The sequence below is a fragment of the Parasteatoda tepidariorum genome, chromosome 11, assembly GCF_982258835.1.
Source record: "Parasteatoda tepidariorum strain Cologne lab strain chromosome 11, Ptep-v5.0, whole genome shotgun sequence".
NCBI lineage: Eukaryota > Metazoa > Arthropoda > Arachnida > Araneae > Theridiidae > Parasteatoda > Parasteatoda tepidariorum.
This window is the reverse complement of record NC_141765.1, coordinates 54,942,928-54,965,348: the sequence shown is the minus strand read 5'-3', so window position 1 is coordinate 54,965,348 and position 22,421 is coordinate 54,942,928. Positions and strand designations below refer to the sequence as shown.

Here is a 22,421-nt window from a genome sequence, read left to right as displayed (position 1 = left end):
CATATTACTCAGACATATCAATAAAACTTGCTTAGAAATATAATGAATTCTTATTTTTATTTATATTGGACAAATTATTATAATTTGGTTAAAACTATTATAATTCTGAATTATTTGGTATATTACTGCTGTTAAAAGTTACCGCAAAAACTCTGAATGATTAAGTTTAAAATAGAGTGATTTGAGTTATAAATATTCAATTAGTAAAGTCACAAAAAAATTTACTTGCAAAAGGTGCAGTGCTCTTAAATCTAAATGCGTGCCTAAAGTGATCTATTATTTTCCCAGAACCACAAATTTTTTAACCTATTTGATGAGAAGTCTTAGCTTTTTGTAGGACAAAGAAATAGAAATTAAAAAAAAAAAATCATCAAATGAAGAGGGGAAACATTTTAAAGTGAGGGTTGGGTTAAACCTGTTTGTTCCCAAGCAAAAAACTCAAAGCGTGCTCGACCTTGATTTCCTTTGACTCGCTGACAAGTTTGCTCAATGGAATCTTATTTTATAAACTGAGGGGGATTAAGAATTGGCCCAGATCTTAGTGGCTTACTCATCACAGTCATACCCTTAACGTCAAACTTGATTGAAACAATAGGCATCATTATTACCACCCCTTACCATTTCATCTTTAAGAAAAGAATGTATTGATCAAGATGGTAGCTTTGGAAATAATCGCTAAGGATTACAGGATCTTCACTTTGTTTGGCATTCCAATTTCTCTTTTTTCTTTCTTGTGTCTGAATCAGATGAGGTTGATCTATATATAGGTGAAACAGAAGAATAATATTCATTGTATGTATGCTACGCATGGTTAGCTATCAGATAATGAGAGTAAAATGAATTGATCTCATTTGACCCTTACTATAACTGAAAGCTTGAAAGGTTATGACATGAGTATTTTTTTAAGTGGTATAGACATTGTGTTTATTGTTGATGTTTTTACTCATGTCTGGACCTGGGAGAAATCTTATTCTACTGACTTAATTTCTAAGTTGAGAAAGCAAATATTTATGTAGCGCCATCACGGTAAGAAGAATAACGGGAAGGCAATGGCACATATTTGAGAACATATTATGTATGATGGAAGAAATAGTTAATGTTGCAAATCTTCTAATCTTTTTTTTTTTTTTTTTTGTATAGTATTTGCAATCAATTTATGCCATAACATTACGGGGAATAGGAATTGAGAATATTAAAACATAAGGGATTCAGTATTTGGTATCTTTAGGGATTTTTGTGGATCATATTTAGAAATTTTTGGTGACATTTTAAGTTTTTTAATAAATTTTAAGGATCTTAAGAAATTTTGTAAAAAAATTTTTAGATTTTTCAAGAGTTTAGGGATTTTTCGCGTGTATATTTACAGGTGATATAAAACATATAAAATTACATTTTAAGCCTTTTCCACCTATTTGTTGTGTTATTGATAAATAGTGCATAATTAATAAAATTCACCTTTTGAACTTGAAAAAGTAAAAGAAGTTTTTTTCAAACTGATTCAATTAGATCTTCTTCCCTATATTTTGTAACATCTTTAAAACGTGTTATTTTATTTTCAAAATAGTTCCATAATATACCGGTTTATATATCCGAAATGATCCAAAAAAAAATCAGAACAGTGTAATCCTCGAGCTTTCGTGGAGAGTTCACACCAACAATAAATTAAATTTTCACGGTTTTGACTTTGAGATTTTACAGCAAACTAAAAAGAATAACAGGAACTGAAACGTGCCTTTAAAAGCATTTATATTATCCATGGCTCCCTCCCTTTTACGAAAGATCACATATTAAACGCTTTCTCTTACTTTCACTTTCGATATGAAGATATTGCGCTAGGGGGTTAGCAAGGGACAGGTAACGATCATTCCGTATAATTCCCCATTCCCCAAGGAAATCAGCTGAAACTAGATGACCCATTTTAATCCCTAACGCTTTTTCCTCCCTTTTACTTATGAAGAGATAGGAGATAGTTATGAAAAAAAAGTGATGTCTAAGGGAATTTTTCCTTTTTGGTGTTAACGATTATATCAAGCTTGCTACGATTTGGCGAGGGAGTAGCAAAATCATCGAATTCATTTTTCGATCGGTCGTGTGGGTGTGGACGAAATATTTCGATGAGTTATGTCTCACGTGTTGAGTCGTCTACCTAGTCATTATCCTTCGATGTACACAAATCAATTCCACTTATTGCTTTAGGCCGGGGAAAAGGTTAAAATAATAGTGAAAAAGTTATATTTAATTCTTCGACGCACTCTTTCGTCTGTTTTTGTAACGGTGAGTTGAAGTTGTATTCCAAAACTGTGCACAAATTTAGAAGGAAAACGATACTTACTACGTTTAATAAACGATATAGAAAACAATAATAGAAACGCTATAGAAAACGATAATAAAATGAAACGAAAATTGAAATAATTTATTAAATATAAAACCAGAAAAACTGCTTTAATTCTCTGTGAAAAAGCGGAAAATGTAAATAATCAATGACTAAAATTAAAATAAATGTGAAAAAAATGAGTAAAATCTGAAAAGAATATTAAAAAGTAAGCAAATGATAAAGTTTAAAGAATATATAAATAGTATAAAAAAATGAGCAAACGATAAATAAACAAATAACTTATAGCAGAAAAAGAAGAAAACGATTAACATATGAACAAACAATAATAATCATATTTTTTTTTATTTACTTTTGACAGCTTGCATGTTGTTGATAATGAAAACCAAGGATTCATTGCATACTGTCAAAAATAAAAAAAACTCTTATAAATGTTTTCCAGAATTATTAGCTTTTAAAAAATTTTATTTGGAAGTACATCAATGCTAGATTCCTGTTATGATAAATTTTTAAGCAAATTTAAAATTATTATAATTTTTAAAATTATTTACATTTTTATTCGAACATTTCTTATCCTCAATTGTGATTTATTTTAATTTAAAAATGTCTTAGCTGTTCGTAAAAATTTTGAAATAATTGCAGTTTTAATTGAAACTGATCTTGTCTCTAGAATTTTGCCTTGTTAAATTCTCCTGTATACTTTGAATCTAGCTAAGTATGAACCAAATTTTTTTGAATAGTTAAAGTTCGAATAATTTGAACATTTATAAAATATGAATTAAGCTTCTAATATAATAAAAGATTGATACACTTATTTTTACTTTATAAGGTAAATTGATCTTGTTTCTTTTGTTGAAAAGAATAAAATTACGATTATTCTTTGGTCGTCTAGAAAAGATATGAACGCAGATCTCTTTATAAATTATTCTAAATTGAGTAAGCTGTTCTAAAATGCAAAAAATTTCTAAACTGTATTCAATTTTTAACCCTCATTTAATTTTAATATTTTTTAGGAAAACATTATTATAGTTTTAGTTGGCTTTGAGAACTACCAAAATTTAAACGAATATAAAATATTACATAAGTGCTGAATTAAGTTTATTAAAAATCATTTTCTATTTTATCAACTGTTCTGCTTCAACTATGTTTAAAAAAAATAAAAAATTATAAACAGACATTTTCATCCGAAACCAACATTAAGCCTTTCCTTTCTCTACCTATGGATAAATACACCATTTCAAATGGTTGAACTTAACATTCAAATGTTTGAAAAAGAAATTTTACCGGCGCTCCAGTAGATTTTTCTAAAATTAAAACAGATTGAATGAATATATAAAAAAAAGCAGCGAAACCTACTTTTTCAAATGTATGACTATGAGCATTAAAACTTAAGAAATACGCTTTCCTTCTTTCAAGTTTATAAGAAATTTATCTCTAAGTATGTAATAAGGCACGGGGCAAAGGTAAAGTGAACTTTGATTGAGGGGAAGGGCATTTTTTTTTTTCTTACCCGCTTGCCCATGCCTGGTCTTTTTACTATGACATGTAAATGGGCAATAAAACGCATAGTAGATAGCTTGGATGGGGTAAAAAGAAATGTCATAAAAATCATTCAATTTCCTTCAAGGTTTTTTGACAGCTATTGGGAAGTCTCTCGGAATGTTTTCTCCTAAAGAAACAGTTGCAGTTGCTTTTTTATTTTCTTCAGTATAAGCTCTCCAGAATTTGTAATTTTGCTCTTAACTGCTTGTGAGATTGATTCCCAAATCGGTTAGATTTTGTTTTACTTTTCATTTCCTCCTACTTCCTGGAAATGGTCAGATTTCTTCTACATTTATGATTGCTCAGCATTCGTCATGACTACTTTCTGACATTATTACACCCTGGATGTTTCTCTTTTCTGTAGATTATTCTTTTTTCTTGTTTTATACCCAACTAATAAATGACAGGGGCTTGTAGTCTTCTTTTTTTTTTCAAAGCTAGATGCGCTGGTAAAAAACTTTCTAACTAATACATTTCTTTTTTTAAGAAAATTCTCCAAAAGAAATTACTTTCCCATTACTGAAAGAATACTCCAAACTTGAGAATACTGAATTACTTACATTCTCGTTTAAAGTTCAGTAGTTATTGCTAGTAATGGAAATTGAAAAGTAAAATTTGAAATGAGATATAGGCTGCTTATAAAATAGCAAAAACTCAGCCAGTTCATTCTGGAAGTATTTTCTCTTTCGAAATATGAGAGATTTCATTCAATTTGTATACTATGTTAAGTTTCTTTCACTTATACTTTGTAATGATTTCTTAACCTCAATAACATGCTATTAAATATTTTTTATAACCTTTGAAAATGTTTTTCGTGTAAACGATAAATATGTAGTTTTTTTTCAACAAAAGACTTTCTGCTTGAAATTTAAAATCTTTTTTATTGACATTAGATATGGAATTTATAGTAATCATAACACTATAAATTGCTTTTCATCTAGAATGAGGAATTCGTTTAAAATTGTTAAAACAGTGAAATATGCAATCAATATCAATTTATAATAATAATTTTTTTCCAGCACTTTTAGTTGTACTTTGCTGAAATATTTAGTTTTGTTTCTACTACGATTCGAAACCTGATGTGCATAGTTTTTACTCAAAAATCAAGTATTTTACAGTTCATGCTAAAATTGCATTTTGCGGAAAATATTTTCGATTCTAATTAAAAACAATTCTTATTTCTCCTAATTCATAAGTAGGAAATTGCCACATCTCAAAAAAGATTGATGCTAGCAACTTGTTTTTTTTTTTTTAATATGTTTTTGCCAGTAAAATATTGATATTTTTTTGTAAATTTTTGAAATACATTTGAAGAATATCAGTGACTTCAATAATCTGAAAAGGGATGCGATACTATATTCTTATAAATTGGAGAGAAGGGATCTTTTTAAAGATAAGGAAGCAATATTATTTTAAACTAACATTTTCGCATAAAACATGACATTCACATGCCCATTTGCCTTGTAAAAAATTCCGGATCAACTTACGGAAAAAAGTACCGGCACTTTACCATAATTTTTATCGCAATGATTAACGTAAAATAAATGAATCACTCTATTTAAATAAATATTGCTGTAAAAATCACGGTATTATATTTTACGGTAAAAATGTATTTTACGGTGAAATGAATTTTATGGATGATGCACCCGAAGTACCCGTACTTTATACCGTAATTTGATCCGAAATATTTTACAGTGTGGGGCCATAAACAGATTTTAAACAATGTCAGTGTTGTTAAACATGATATATTAGCAGCTAGATATTTATTAACTAATATTTATTAGCGCAACTAGATATTTATTAATTGGGTGGAAGAGATCTTTTTAAAGATATCAGTTAAAAGGGGAATTTTCGTAGAATAAATTCATAATTTTAAATAATTAAATTTTAAAATTTTATATTTTAAACTAATATTTTTGTATAAAACTTGATATACCCAAGTACATTTGTCTTTATAAACTGATGTTAAACAATGCCAATGTTCAACATAACATGAAAATTCTAAACCTTATACAGTCTCCGCTTCAAACATCGAACAAGTAAATCAGGTGAGAAATTCGAATCTGAAACCATTTGTTTCAATAAAACCCTATGTTGACAGTATTCTGGCAATCTTCTGATATTACAATACAGGTTTCAAATAATCGTTATCTTATGATGTAATCGAGCCAACTACGTGTTTAAATAAACATCTCAGCTCTGCTTAAAATCTGATAACCTATCATCATTACTGTGAATTGAAAAGTTTGTGTTTTAGTAATTCTCTATTCCGATATCAAATCACGTCCTTCCCTTTTTTGTTACTAAAACAGTTGGTATTTTGTCAATTTCTTAAATTTTCCTTTAAAACGCCCTCAATTCTTAGAATGCATTTTAATTTGCAGGATTTATTTGACTTTAAATTCTGACTCGATAAGTTGCTTAGGGAAAATGTAACTTTTTTTAAATAATATTTTCATTTAGCAAATTAATGTAAAAGTATAAAAATGGAAATCATTGTTTGGAATTTTGAAGAAAAAAATTTAAATACTGTATTTCTTTTCATATAGTTTGATTAAATTCAAGTTAAGTCACATTATTGCTTACAAGGGAAACTAGGGAAGTGTGACTCGCCAATTTTGAAATAAACTAGTGGGATGTATTCCTTATGAGGAATAATTTTAGGGGGCAACATTCATTTTGGCCCATAGAAGGTCCTGTGAGAGATAAAAAATAATTCAATATATAGAAAAATCGGTATTTTATTACTTCAATGCCGACTATTAGTTATTGTATTTGTCTCATAATCCAATTAATTTGTAATTAATTGGATAATTAATTAATTTGCTAATTAATAAATTAATTAACATTCATTTCGGCCCATAGAAGGTCCTGTGAGAGATAAAAAATAATTCAATATATAGAAAAATCGGTATTTTATTACTTCAATGCAGACTATTAGTTATTGTATTTGTCTCATAATCCAATTAATTTGTAAATAATTGGATAATTAATTATTTTGCTAATTAACAAATTAATCAAAAAATTAATTGTCAATTAATTGTTAATTAATTATTAATTGATTAATTGATTTACAATTACATACTCCAATTAATTTGGAAAGTTTTTTGAAAAAAAAATTTAAAAAATTTGATGTCAATTTTTTTTTAAATTAACCTAACAGGTTTTTTTGAAAAACTATAGATATATAAAATTTTCGAAATCAATTTTGACAATAAATATGCATTATATAGTACGTAAAAGTACCACAAAGTTAATTGGAGTATGAGACAATTACAATAACTAATAGTCTGCATTGAAGTAATAAAATACCGATTTTTCTATATATTGAAATATTTTTTATCCCTCACAGGACGTTCTATGGGCCGAAACGAATGTTGCCTCCTAAAATTATGCCTCATAAGGCATACATCCCAATAGTTTATTTCAAAATTGGTGAGTCACACTTCCCTAGTTTCCCTTGTTAGTAAACAAAATAAGCTAGTATTTCAAAACAATATCAATTATTAATTTAAGATGAATTAGTTTATGATAAATTAATTGAAGATAAATTAATACGAGAATTCATTTAGAATTAATCCGAGCAATTTATTAAGCAGTTGACATTTTTGATCGAAATGTAAAATGATATCTTAATTTGTTTTACAGTTAGTTATTTTGTTTGTGTTAGATATATTTATCATAAAGTTATAAATTAGAAAAGATTGAAAACCAATTTTCGTAAATACTTATTTTAATTTATGCGTACTGTAAAATACAGTTAAATAAGTGGGAAAGTATAGTTTCATAAAAATATACACCTTGATAAAAAAAATGCAAATAAACGACGTAAAAGTGATAGTATCTTTCATAAATCACCGGTTTCTAAAACAAACAATTAACATGGATACAATCCTGTGAATCAAACAAAGCTTTCATTTGCTTAATATTAGCCAAATCTCGCAAATGTTCCATAGGTTCCATAGCATTTTTCTATAAGTATAAGTTAAAACTCATACTAATGAAGAAGAAAAAAGCGATATAGCACTGCAGAAGACTAAAATGAACTTTCCCAAATTATGTGTTTTTCATAAAATAACATTTTCCAAACGTATGAACTACAAGTCTAAAAATCTCTCTCCTATTTATACTCAAACGGGAAATAAACTTATGTATCCCAAATCAACAAATCCAAAAGAAAAAAGAAAATTGATAATGAAAAATAAATAAATTAGATTTGGTGAGAAAACCGTCATTTCACACAAGTTATAGTCATTTTTCAACTGTGTTCTTTACGATTTACTCGTATATGGCGGTAAAACGTGGACAATTTGTTTTATCAATTCCTATGTGAACGCAATGTCCCCCTGTCCTGCTTGACTGACCGTATTCAATGAGTGAAGAATCAGTTCCTGTTGCACTCCCAATACTATTTTACTTTCTTTCTCTGAAGCCTCAATTTAAAAAAATAAAATAAACATAATATAATTTTTGTGATATAGTATCGTTTTATTTTTTAAATATCCGTTATTTATAAGAAAAGTGCTTAAATTAGTGAAAGAAATTTCACAGTTTAATATTAATGAAGAATAATTGCCAAAAAAGTGTCTTATGTAATCGTTTAGTTAACAACAAGTTTAAAAGGTGTGAAATAAAGAATAGTTCCAAATGTTAAACGTTTTTAAAATCGCTTGCTCAAAAAATTTTTTTGCTAAATTTACGAACGATAAGTTTAGTTTAATTTATAACCTAAAATTGCCTTGGTATGTTATGTATTATTTTTGTTAAGAACGATCTCCTAAAATTTTTAAATAAAATAAAATTCTAAATTTACAACGTATTTGAAATTGTTTAAAATTGCTCAAAAAGCTTTTTTAAACAATTTAGAAGCAATTGCTGAGGAATAATTTCTACCAACAAAAAAAAAAAGATTCTTGGTTCATATTATTTTAGTTACGAACGAACTTTAAAGATAGTGAAATAGAAAACGATTCCAAATTTATAACATTTTTTAAGATCGCTTGCTCAAAATATTTTTTTTTTCCGCACAACTTAGAAACTATTACTGTAGAATAATTTTTACCAAAAAATGGTTTCTTGATACATATTATTTTAGTTACGAACGAACTTTAAAGAGATTGTGAAATAGAAAACTATTCCAAATGTACAATATTTTTAAGTTTGCTTGCTCAAAATATTAGTTTATTTACATAGCTAAGGAACTATTACTCTAGAATAATTTTTACCCAAAAACTTTTTTGTGTTACATCTTATTTTAGTTACTAATGAACTTGAAAGGTTCTGAAAAAAAACGATTCCAACTGAACAACATTTTTAAGATTGCTTGCTCAAACTAGCATTTTTAAACAGCTTAGGAACTATTACTGTAGAATAATTTGTAATAAAAAAATTTCTTGATATATAATACTATATTAAGAACAAACTTTTAAAACTGTGAAATATGAAACTATTTCAAAAGTAAATCATTTTTGTCAAAAATATTTTTTTTGAAATTTAAATCATTATATGTTCAGAAAAAAAAAAGTTCTTTAAAGCACTTTTGGGTAACAAAAAGTGTTTTAAAGCAATAATTTCCATGTTGGATAAAGTTTTATCCTTTCACGCTCAAGCTCCGCTACAGAGTTATCGGATTAACGTTTGTTGTTTGCATTCTTCAAAAAAGAAAAGAAAAGAAGAAGAAAAAAGAAAAGAAATTGAAATTCATCGAAAAAAGAGACAATTTTAAGTGTATTTGGAATAAATCTGACATTTTTATTCCATTTTTTTCTTCGATTCCTTAGAGAAGAAATTACAAATCATTAATTACAACAAATAAAAAATAAAATAAATTTCAATTAATTTGAAAAAGATCGAATGACAGTTGTTGAAATCAAATCAAAAATAAAATGACTGTTGTTCAAATCAAATCAAAAATCAAATGACTGTTGTTGAAATCAAATCAAGGATCAAATGACAGTTCTTTGTGAATATCAGCTACTGAAATAAACATAATAATTACTATTAAAAGTTTGTAAAGAAATCATCCTATTAAGTTTCTTTGTAAAAATAATTGGAATCAATTTATTTTTTAATTAAATTTGAAATGATTTCAAATTGAAATTATTCTAGTAAAGTTTGTACTAATTATTTTTCTGGATACCGCCAAAAAGTAATGCGTAGCAATTTAAAATATCTGTTTGCAATTATGAAAATTTAAAATTAAGAGGCCTATTTTTTGGTTGCAGTTTTTTTAATTATAATATATTGATAAATACATATAATAATGATAAATACATTCTTTACCTTAAATCTCTTAAACCTTACTCATTCTTTAACTTTGCTCATTACAAATAGTATGATAATACAATCTATACGTTAAATAAACTCTTAAATTGTTATATAAATTTCTGATGTAACTACACTATTTATATTTCGCAAATCGTACTATTTCAAAATAGATACATATAAATATGCTTATATTAGATATTATAAATATGTTTATATTGGATTAAAAAAAATACATAATATTTTTCTTTTTTTAATTTTTAATCAAGGTTGGTTTTTGTTAAGAAACAATTGTTTTACATAAAACTTATAAAGATTTTTTTTACTCTTTCTACTTGTAGAAAAAAATTGCTTTTTTCTGTATTATTTAATCAATGAACGTATGTGACAAAAAAATTTTTTATTTATTGGTATAATATAAGTAATACAAGGATGTTTTTGTAATGACAAAGTAAAAATTCATACGAAAATTTTTAATATTTCTTCAAAATTCCATATAAAATCTATTTTCCTAAAAAAATATTAATTAAACTTTCAACTAAATATTATTTAAAACGTTTTTCTATGTTTACTTATTAATAATTCATTCATAGGAAGAAAATTAAACATTTTCTTCGTGTGTTTAAAAGCGTTTAAGTAAACGGGACATTATTTGCATTTTTCCACGCTATAACTATTTAAAACTTACACAACTTACACTAAGTTTTTATTAACAACTTACTATTTTATTTTTATTCTTACTATTCTATTTTATTCCTATTCTTACTATTCTATTTTAATTTCTATAACAACTTACACTAAGTTTATTCATTGCTGGTACAATTATTTTATAATAGAAAATGAATATCAAATATGAACTATGAGCTTTCAAAGAAATCAATGATTTGCTTATTGCATGTAAATAGCTTTGAAACCTGGCGGAAATATTCCTAATAATGGACAAGTTTAGGACCAAAACCTTAATTCTAACTCCCACGCCTCCCAGAACCCATCTCTTTAGTGGAACTAAGCCTGCGGAACAGTTGACCTTCCTGGTTTATTTCCACTCGGCCAGAAGGGTTCCTTACAAACAAAGCAAGTTCTTTTTCTTACCTTTTTTAAGGGTTTGGTCCATCGGTCCGGTCTCTTCTTCGATTGAAGACTCCCTTTTTTATACGCCTCTCTTCCGTTCGACATATTTTTTTTTCTTACTTCAGTCGGGGTCACAAACCCCAGAATCCTAATGTTGGGAATAATCATTCCCTGAAAAGAAATTAACCCTTTCTATTTTTTATCGAACGATTACTCCTCTGAAAAATACGAATAAAAGCAAACAAGAGTTGTTGTTTACGTTTGCCCTCCCTCAATTCCATATTGTACTCATAGGAGCAGATGTTGGCAGGTGCGGTCATTCTTCGAAGACCGTTTTTTTGAGGGCTAGGAGAACTCCTACCATTTGAGCTTTATTGAAAGCATTTCCGTCGATAACCTGATAACTATGTCCTGTCTGGAGCACCAAAATATATTTTTTTTTCTCTGCGGAATGATTTGTTTTGAGAGAAAATTCGTTTTCGAAGTAGACGAATATGTTATCCTACTGTTAGAATTTATTTATTCATTGAGATATAATTAAAACAAAATTTAAATGAAACTGCATTTTTTTTTAATTGAAGGATTTGAGGAGCAATATAATGGTAGGCCACATTCTCAAATTTATTCAGTTTTTGAAAAAAGGAAAAAAAAGTGATTTTTATGTAGTCGATAAGTTGTTTCTGTGTATTGTGTTGTTATGTTTTTATCTTTTAGATATTCCGAAACCTTGTCAAGTATGTATTTGTCTTTAAACAATGCGAACGAATATTTTGTTGTAAAAATGTCTCTTGTGGAAAATATGTGTCTTCACACTATATTTTCTTATCTTAATCAAATTTTTTTCATCCGAGTACAATTATCGTCAATGCATATTACTTTTTTCTGAATAGTCTCTTATCCTTTATTTTAATCTTGTATATATATATATATATATATATATATATATATATATATATATATATATATATATATATATATATATATATATATATATATATATATATATATATATATATATATATATATATATATATATATATATATATATATATTCATCAAGATGCCAATTTAGAAATAATTTAGAGCAAAAAGGAAAATTTAAAGACTAAAAGCTGGAATTAAAATTATGAAGTATAATAATTTCTTTTCTAGCGAAAAATCATTTAAATTTATTTCTTTAACTGTCTTAAGCGTAATTTTTCATTCCGTATCATTACCGCGCATGTGGCGAAATTTCCGCAGTTCTTTGCAAGTTTTATTTCTGACGAGATTACAATGTTAATAATTTAAATCGAAATAGAGGAAATTTTATAAATACGCATTATTTCATAAATGGAAAATACTTTACTTTACACGGTAAAAAAATTGAGTATCAAAATACGGTTAAAAGTATTGGATTGGACGTATTTTTTATAGTAAAATTCATTTTCACGTAAATTTTTACGGAACAAAAAATCTAATAATCCGTCATTTTTACAGTAATATTTACAGTAGAATCCCTGAATCACTGTAATGAAATAAATATTATGTAAAAATTACGATATGAAATTTTACGATAAAATGGATTTAACGTTAAAATGGATTTTACAAATACTGCTCTCAGTGTGCCAGTACTTTTTACCGGATTTTTTTTTTTAGTATAAAAAATTCAGCGTGATTTGTGAATGAAACTTAAGTTACCTTTCTTGCCATCGGGATTAAAATAAAAAAATAAAACAGTTGGTCACATAAGTGCCGCAGGTTGCCGACCTCTAGGATAGTAAATCCGAGATTCATTAATCCTTTCAGTTTCATAAAATAAAATCATCCTCAAATGATAACTGCGTAAATGCCATTAATCAAAATATCCGTTTTCAAACAATGTCATTCTTATAAATTTTTATGGTCAGATGTAGAATATAAAAACCTTAAGCTTTGAATGATTTCAGTTGATCTTCTTTCATTGTTTATGAAGCCGCCGTAAACCCAATTTCATGATAATTATCAACGGGCAAAATGACAAGTTTTTAGTCTTACTTCCTTATGTTAATATTTACAGCTTCTTGCAGATGGGTGCCTCCTCTATCTTGTATTGTTTGGTAACTTGAAACACTAATTATTGCAATCCTAGTTTTTATGTCTTTAGGACAGAAACGGCATATTCAATATAAAAAGTTTTTCTTTTGTATTCTCAATTCAAGTTTATTATTTTCGAAAATAATTAGAATAACTCATTGTTTCCTTCTTTTAATAAATTTTACCACCATAATTCGGTATAATAAATCTTTGCTATTATTTTACTAATTGAGTATTTTGAGTCAATATAATGATAAGCCACATTTTTAAATATTTCGAAAGACTTTTTTAAGTGTGGTTTTGGTGAAAAGATCACGATTCCCATCTGGATGTTTCAAAAAGATGTTTCTATGCAGTTGTCTGATGGAACTTCTTAAGTACCAATCTAGAAACAATACGATGGAACAGTTTTATTTGAAAATCTAACTTTTGACTAAAATGTGTCTGAACATTACATTTCCATAAGTGATTCAGTAGTATTCGTAAAGTATTCTTTAATTTTCTAGCTATGATAGTTCTTCAATGTAACTTTTGCATGTTACATTTGATCACATGCATAGTTTTTGCAAAAAAACAATTTTAAAAAATATGAATTGTGGTTTCTTAAAAAAATATCTTTATATATACATGGAAATTAGTACTCATAAATTGTTCTCAACAATAAACATTTTTATTCAAAAAGTATATTAAATGTCTACAATAAATTTAACAATGAGAACTCCTTTACTGAAGCAAAAACCATTAACTACGTTTTTTGATTTTCTTGATTGTATTTTCTTTACTTTTAACTTTGTTGATATATCGTTTTTGCTATTATATAAATTTTGTAGCTGAAGTTACATTAGATAAAATGTAAAATTTTAAATTGTTAATTAGCTATTAAATTCTCAAAAATGATACAATGTTAATTAGCTATTAAATTCGATTAAATTATGTCAATTTTATAAATATATTTGAATCAATTCAATATACTTATTGTTCTAAACTGTTTTAAATAATTTTATGATGATTCACAATATATTTTTGCTTTTTTTCTAGGTAGAAAATTAATGTTGCTTTGAAAAAAAGAAAAGTGACTTCCTTAAACTGCTCGCAACTCCCCCAATCCGCCCAAACAAAAATGGGACGAAAAAAGATACAAATTTCACGGATAACCGATGAAAGAAATCGTCAGGTAAGAACGTCAATTTACATATCGTAACATTCGTTACGTAATATTACATATCGTCAATTTACATATCGTATTATTCAAAGTTGGTTGTTACAAACTACAGATATAAAAATAAAATTATAAATGTATTTTTTATAAGCAGAAACTACCTGAAATTTTGAAAGATTATTATTAAGTATTAATGACATTAATGCTAGTCTTTCTGTTATTAAATACAGTGAATCGTTTCCCTTACGTACTTTTTTATTGTTTCTATGAATTTAAGCAAATATATTTTGAAAATAGGATTGATAAGAATAAAATATATTTTTATGACTTTTTTTTATTTTTTGTTATCATAATTGAACAGCCGACCCAATTTTGAATTTACGAGTTCCTATGTTCAACTCCGTAGCCTTGTAATTTTGAATCCAATCTAGAAGACAAGGGAACTCCTGGATCAAATATTGGGGGAAATTTTGCGTTCGTGGAGAACTTTTTTGATGGAACTAACCTGCATTTGCATTACAGTACAGAACCCGTTATCCGGAAATCAGAAAACCGGAAAACCAAAAAACCGGAACGAAATTCGATAAATTTTCTTGCCAATTTAAAAAATAAAAATTTTTTTTCCTCATAAGATTTTAGGATTTTTCTTTATTTTTTGAAAGATGTTTACCTTACCATCACTTTGGAAATAATCATTAGTGTATTACTTCATCGTTTTTTCTTCTTTTTAAGATTATTTCCAAATATTTTTTTTTTTTTTTAGTTGGGTTTAACAATAAAAAAACGGCTTTTTGTAGCGATTCAGAAAACCGGAAAAATCAGTTATCCGGAATAGCGATGGTCCAGATCGTTCCGGATAATAGGTTCCCTACTGTATATGGAAAAGAAAAACGGGAAAACCTCCACCGATTAGCCTAATGTCAAGGGAAAACTAACCCATGATCCATCTACCTCTAAAGATATTTTACGCCAACATTGCGATCGGTGCGAGCCGGTCGAGGAATTCGACCAGCCATCGTTGGAATTCGAACCCGAGTCACCTCATTGGGAGGCGAGTGCTCTATCTTTGAGCCGCTAAGGCTCAATATGTTTATGATTATGATTATGAATATGAAATATGATTATGAAATATGTATATGTTTAGGAATATGTATATGTTTATGATTATAAATATGATTATAAATATGTTTATGATTATAAAATATGTATATGTTTATGAATATGTATATGTTTATGATTATGAAAGTACACTGGTCCAAGGTACAGCATTCTCCTTTATTGTATTTTTATTTAAGCATATACTTTTCTAGCATATAAGTTTAAGCATATACTTTTATGAAAATTAGATTATCGAATGTGCATATCCAAAATCATCCAAATGTTCATATCTGAATAATCCAAAAATAAAAATACTGATATTTTTAATATGCCCTTTAATTGATTTTTTTCCAAACGAAAACTTTTTGTTTTAGACATCATTTTCTTTAATTAGAAAAATTTATCCCCTAACTGACCTATGAAAAAGCAATTTCATACACCTTATCCTTTCTCACTGAATACGAGTTTTAATTTCTACTTTTTCATTCTAACCTTTTAATTCAAATCCGTATATTATCGCAAAAAAAAATCTTTTTTATAGATCTTATCTGAAAGGATTCATTTGAACGATAACTTGCCCTTGAAACAAGCCCATCTCTCTAAACAGTAGCGGAACAAAGTACAAGATGACGTTGAATTGTTATTTCAACTTCTCATTTCAAAACTAGGTTCTTTTGTCAACATTTAAAAAGAAAAGTTGGGAAGATGTCCTGAGATTTTTCTTGTTAGCTTAATCTATGTAAATAGTGCTACACTCATATTACTTACTAAGTGCAAGCATTTGTGAAAGGATTTTTTTTAAAGTTAGGAATATTGTTTAAGTTCGTTATAGTTGAATAAAGACATTTTTAAAGATCATCTGATTTCAGTAAGATTAAATTTTGTTTATAAAATAACTGTAATTATAGAAATTGTAACGAAATCTTTGATGGCAGAATAAAATTAAAATTATTTTTGTTCATGAAATATATTTTTATGATAAAGATAAACGTTTTGTACATTTTATGTTAAATATTATTTCATTTGTGAAAATGAGTCCAGTATACTGCTTATTTTAGGATCAAAAAACTTAGAGAAGGGCAATTTCAGAAAATATTATAAATTTTACTTTCGAACATCTAAGGTCAAATATTTAAAAAAAAAATGTCAGAAAAGGTTTTTTTTTTCCCAAATCAACATCATATCTGCTGGTATTATGCTTTTAAGAAATTGCATCATATTTTTTAACATCATATCTGATTTTAATCTTATGAATGCATATTTCATTAGATTATATCTGTTTGTATAATGCTTTTAAAAAAAACATTATGCAGAAAATAAAAATTACTATAAAAATACATTTAGATATTGACAAGCAATTTGATATTAGTTGTTCTTGCATCATGAAAATAAATTTGCGTTACTGGTTTTTTGAAAGCAATAAAATTGCCCAATTTTTTTTTTTTTTTTTTTTTTTTTTTTTTTTTTTAACTCTTTCGTAGTCTTTTATAATGAAACGACAAATGATATAGGTAAAATTTTTAAGTGTTCAACATTTGTTGGGAACATTTTATTTTCTATTCTAGGAAATATTAGCATCACCTCTGAATTTTAGCAATTAAATTAAAGAATACATATTTCTATGAGCAGGTGTATCTTTTGTGCACTCTATGACAAATAAAATACTTTATACGAATTTTGTGTTTATGGTGAGGATTAATTTTGATACATTTTATCAAATATATTTCCTTACTTACATCAAATTATTTACTACCAAATAAGTGGTACACAAGTAATACATTGTGAGCCCAGTGGGTTTAGAGGATATCGCTCCAAATTCGTACACGAGTGACGCGGGTTCAAACCCTGGTTATGACTGGTGTGATCGTATACTATTTCCAGTCTGTACTAACCACAATACTGACATAAAATATTAAAATATTTTTAATTGGAGCGTTATGACTGTGTATTTATATTTTTCCTTTCCACGGAATTTCCAATACTTAGTGTCTTTCATGAAATCCTCCAATACTTGACTCGGTTATCTAGTCTTCTGAGTTGGTTTTGATATTACAAGGACATTTAAGGGAACTTATTCACTGGTATCAATAGATTTAAATACTATAATATTTGAGTCTTTGAATCACTAAAAATTTTATATAATGACTGAAATGTAATTAAATCATTTACTCTAAATGTAAGTTTCAATTTGTCTTTTTCTTCTATTTAATGAACTTACACTCACACTACTTACACTCACTTTCATTAACTTCCATGAAACTGATTTGCTCTTCTAACTCATAATTAGCAAAGAAAAAGTTACCGCCACGACAGTGACCGATTTATAAGCTGAGTTTATTACTGGTAAAGGTCGTGATCAGATTTTATGTGTTGCATCGGCATTTTTCATCGCCATGGAATCTTTTTTTCCTGTTTGGCGAGTTATATTCGATGCTCGCCAAACAACTATTTCTAATAGCACACTGACATCATTCTTTATTATTTTACTTCTGACGTTGCCAAAATAACGTAACAAAAAGTAGGTCGAGCCGAACTGATTGTTTTGGATTTCATATTCGTCCATCTTTCACCTTTCCATACATTCCCTTCTCTCTATTCATTTATTTATTTAATCTTCATCTTCTTTATTAGAAGTTGGTCATTGGCATCAAGAGTGTTCTTTTCTTTTTGCCGTTTGTAACGGGCCTTATTTGTTAGCGCTCGCCTAACTGTTCATAGAATTTTATTTAGTCATGCGGAAAATGAATGTCATTTACCTTCACTAGTGAATCGATCTTGGTGAAATGACGAGCACTTGTTATCATTTTTTGTTGCCCTTATTCATATAAATTACACACGCATGGTTTTTATTTTAATTTTTTGTAAAATCTAAAGCTATTTATTTTAATCTGCGTAGAAAATTTGTGTTTTTTAAGACTTCTGCTTCCTAATATTAAAGTCTAGGTTAAACACTAAATTCATTATTTCAATATGAAATACGCCATTTACCTTCACTAGTGAATCGATCTTGGTGAAATGACGAGCACTTGTTATCATTTTTTGTTGCCCTTATTCATATAAATTACACACGCCTGGATTTTATTTTAATTTTTTGCAAAATCTAGAGCTATTTATTTTAATCTGTATAGATAATTTGTGTTTTTTAAGACTTCTGCTTCCTGGTATTAAAGTCTAGGTTAAACACTAAATTCATTATTTCAATAAGAAATACGCCATTTACCATTACTAGTGAATCATTCTTGGTGAAAAGACTTACACTTGTTATCATTTTTGTTTCCCTTATTTATTTAAATAAAGCCTAACTTTAACTTTATATGTATTCTGATTCCTGAGTCTGAGTTTACGACTATCAATCAACTACGTAGCCTAATAATTTTGAGCCTAACCCGGAAAACAAGAGAACTCCTGGATAAAACATTGGGACAAACGCCTTCGTGGATGACTTTTTGGTGGAACTAATTGCGTTACATGCAGAGGAAAACCACGAAAACCTCCCCCGGTTAGCCCGATGGCAAGGGGTTTCTAACCCATGATCCGTCTACGACTGAGGATATTTTATGTCAGCACTATGGCCGATGCGAACCGGGAGCCTAACTCGTATTAACCAATCAGTCTATATAGTTAATGAAATTTTTGTTTCGAATATAGCTCAAACTAAGCGTTTAAGAAAAAGAAGTTACCTTAACCTAATAGTTTAATGCATAGTTAACTCAAAATGTGTATTTAAGAGCACAACGAACATAGCTTGAAACGAGCACTTAAATAACTGAACATAGCCCATAATACGTCTTTTAAATGTGAAACTAGAGAGAGCCAAAGCATGGCACACGTGCCACAAATGGCACATGAAGGAATCTGAGCTTTATCACCAAATATTGAAAAATTGATGAAAATTATAACAATGTATCATTCATATAAGCTTTTCTCCTTAATTGCTTATACAACATTTGTCTCATTTTTTTTAAAAAAAAGCTTTTTGACGCAGATGGGACAGATATTCTTTTATATCCTTTTACGTATACATTTTATATATTTTTTTCTAACGCTCTAGTTATAAGCAAAAATATATTTTGGTATTGTTTGATCGTAAAAAACAGTCTAATAGTTATTGCATCTCTAATCTAATAGAATTCTAATAGAGTTACATTTGTACTGAAAGATTAAATCCAAAATAGTAAATTTTGTAAATTAAAGAAATTTCAATGAATAATAATTCTTGCGCTTAGATCAAAATAACTGAAAATAAGTGCAAATAAATCCAAAATAAGTAAATTTTGTAAATTAAAGAAATTTCAAAGATGAATAAATCTTTCACTTAGATCAAAAAAACTGAAAATAAGTGCAAATAAATCCAAAAGAAGTAAATTTTGTAAATTAAAGAAATTTCATTGATGAATAAATCTTGCGCTTAGATCAAAATAACTGAAAATAAGAGCAAATTTGGAGAAATATTGTTCGGAAGTGAGCCTTGGTTAGAAGATTTTAAATTTAACGCAGAAAAAGACACCGGTATTTAATGCTGTATTTCATAACCAAAAATTATTAAAATGCTAAATGTAATGTTTTTCACTTATTTTGACCTAAATTAATGCAAAATAATGAGACACGTTTGAAAATATGTTTAATAAATATTCTGCGTTAATACAACACAGAATTTATTAATAAAATATAAATTTGCTTTCTTTTAAATTAAAAAAAATTATTTTGGGCTTCTGATTGCATATTTTTTTTATAACTTTTGGCGAAACTTTATTATTTTTTTTATTATGAAATTAATTTAATTGTTTTTGGTGCAGAAGGGAGGAGCAGATTAAGTGGAATGACACACACAAGTTTTTTTACACTAAACGTAACACTTAAGCTTCACACTATTGGCCACCTCTAAATTAAACAATAAGCCCAATTTTTAAACACCTACGTCACTCTTGAAGAAAGAAGCGTACAAGATCAATATAAAAATTTGCTTTTTTTTTCTAAAACTAAAAGTAATCATTATTCTTAATTAAATTCTTTTAAAATAATTAAGTCATCAACAATGACACCCGCAGAAGTTTCAATAGGGGGTACAATCAGAGGAAATTTTAATTATAATGTTTGAAAAATCATTTATAATTTTTTTTTTCTTTTTATTCCTGGAAGATATTGTAACAAGTTACATCCAATAATTAAATTAAAGTTACTAAATCAGCAGTTTTTAGTAAAAGTTATACGTAAAAAAATTACTGCAAAAACTTGTTTTAATTAATTTTTTGTAAATTAAATAAATTATGAGCACAAAATAAAAGCAATACATTCCAGTGTTGTTGTAATTTCTTTTTAATTTTCAATTTTTTTCCCCATATTTTTAAATCTTTTAATAAGCAAAATATATATATATATATATATATATATCAGTTCATTATAGCATTAAATTTAAAAATATTATGCTTGTGTTCAGTTTCAGAATCGGAAAATATTCATAGTGAGACTTAACAACCTTTATTTCTAAAAGTGCAAAATTTAAAAAAAAAATAACAATAATAAAAATAATATTAGTTTTTTTTTAATTATTAGACTAACAGGAGGGGGGGCAAGGGCACCCTCTTGACCCACTTGCGGACTCCATGCTTCGTTATTTTCTTAACCAGGCACTTTAAGCTACGTACTATTCTTCAATCGCCCATCCATCTCCAAAAAATTTTTAAAAAAGAAATTTAAAAAAAAGTTCTCCGACGTATTTATTTTAATTACACTATTCTACAGGTTTTATTTTTAATTAAATTTATAGTACTTATAAAATTTATTACATGGGACTAAAAACGTATATCGTCGATAATGTAAAACTTTAATAACGGCAGACTTTATAACTCCAACATAACTTTTACTCGATGGACTTGAAATTTTAGCTGATTGTAAAATGATGAAGTAGTTTCTGTTGCAGAGAAAATTTAGGAAAAAGAAATAATTGAATTAATTTGAATCTAATGTTTAATTTATGAAAAACTCAAAATTCAATTAAAATACTCTTACGTTAAAAAAAAGAAAAATATCGAATGAATTTAAGTCTAATGTTTAATTTATCAAGAACTCAAAATTTAATTAAAATACTCTTACGTTAAAAAAAATAATCGAATTAATTTGAGTCTAATGTTTCATTTATCAAAAACTCAAAATTCAATTAAAATACTCTTACTTGCATTGGAGGCTGCATTCCCTATATTCGTGCTGATTAATTTCTTAGTAATTCGTCTCTATTAATAAATAGTAATATCTAAATGTGTGTCGATACAAAATTTGCTGTATTTATTATTTTTGTCGAACAATCACAACTTCTTCCTTAATTGAATTGAATTGGTAAACAATAAGCTAAAAGCTGCCATTAAATTCCTTACTCGTATCGTTTAAAAGTTCTAGCTAATGTACTCTATAATTTTAGTTTAGTTTTTTATTTAAATACCGAATGGTGAATAAACGTTCATATTCATTGATTTTACTTTCAGCAAATGTTGAAAGAAAAAAAATAGCTATCTGGAAGTTCAGTACAGTGTAATTTAGATTTTAAAGCGAATTATAATATTACATATTAAAACTATCCAAAAAGAAGAAAATAAGCAAAAGACAGCAAAGAATAACAAATAATATACAATTACCAATGATTGCTAAAAAAAACATTTCCTGTTTCTCTCCGCAATCTCCAAAAAAATAATAAAAAAATTTTGAAAGAAAAAAAAAAAACAATTCTTTAAGTAGTAGAAATTCGCTTAGAGAATGGAAAACGAAATTTAAAACATAGTGGCGCCATCTACTAGCAACTATACAAAATCACTAAAGTGAGCAAATTAATCTCAAAAAAAAATATTATAACTTTAAGATAGTGGCGCCATCTATTAAGCCATTCAGCATATGCTTTAGACTCTATGT

The 22,421-nt window shown here is 27.2% G+C and overlaps 1 protein-coding gene across 1 annotated transcript in view; it reads left to right on the top strand.

The window, feature by feature from the left end:
- The window catches only part of LOC107445920 (myocyte-specific enhancer factor 2-like), a gene marked incomplete at its 5' end in the record, with an annotated part of 59,195 nt that overhangs the window by 20,990 nt on the left and 15,784 nt on the right, over positions 1-22,421 (top strand). The window contains 1 exon segment of the mRNA NM_001323815.1: positions 14,303-14,438. Coding sequence (NP_001310744.1) covers positions 14,385-14,438 — 54 coding nt within the window.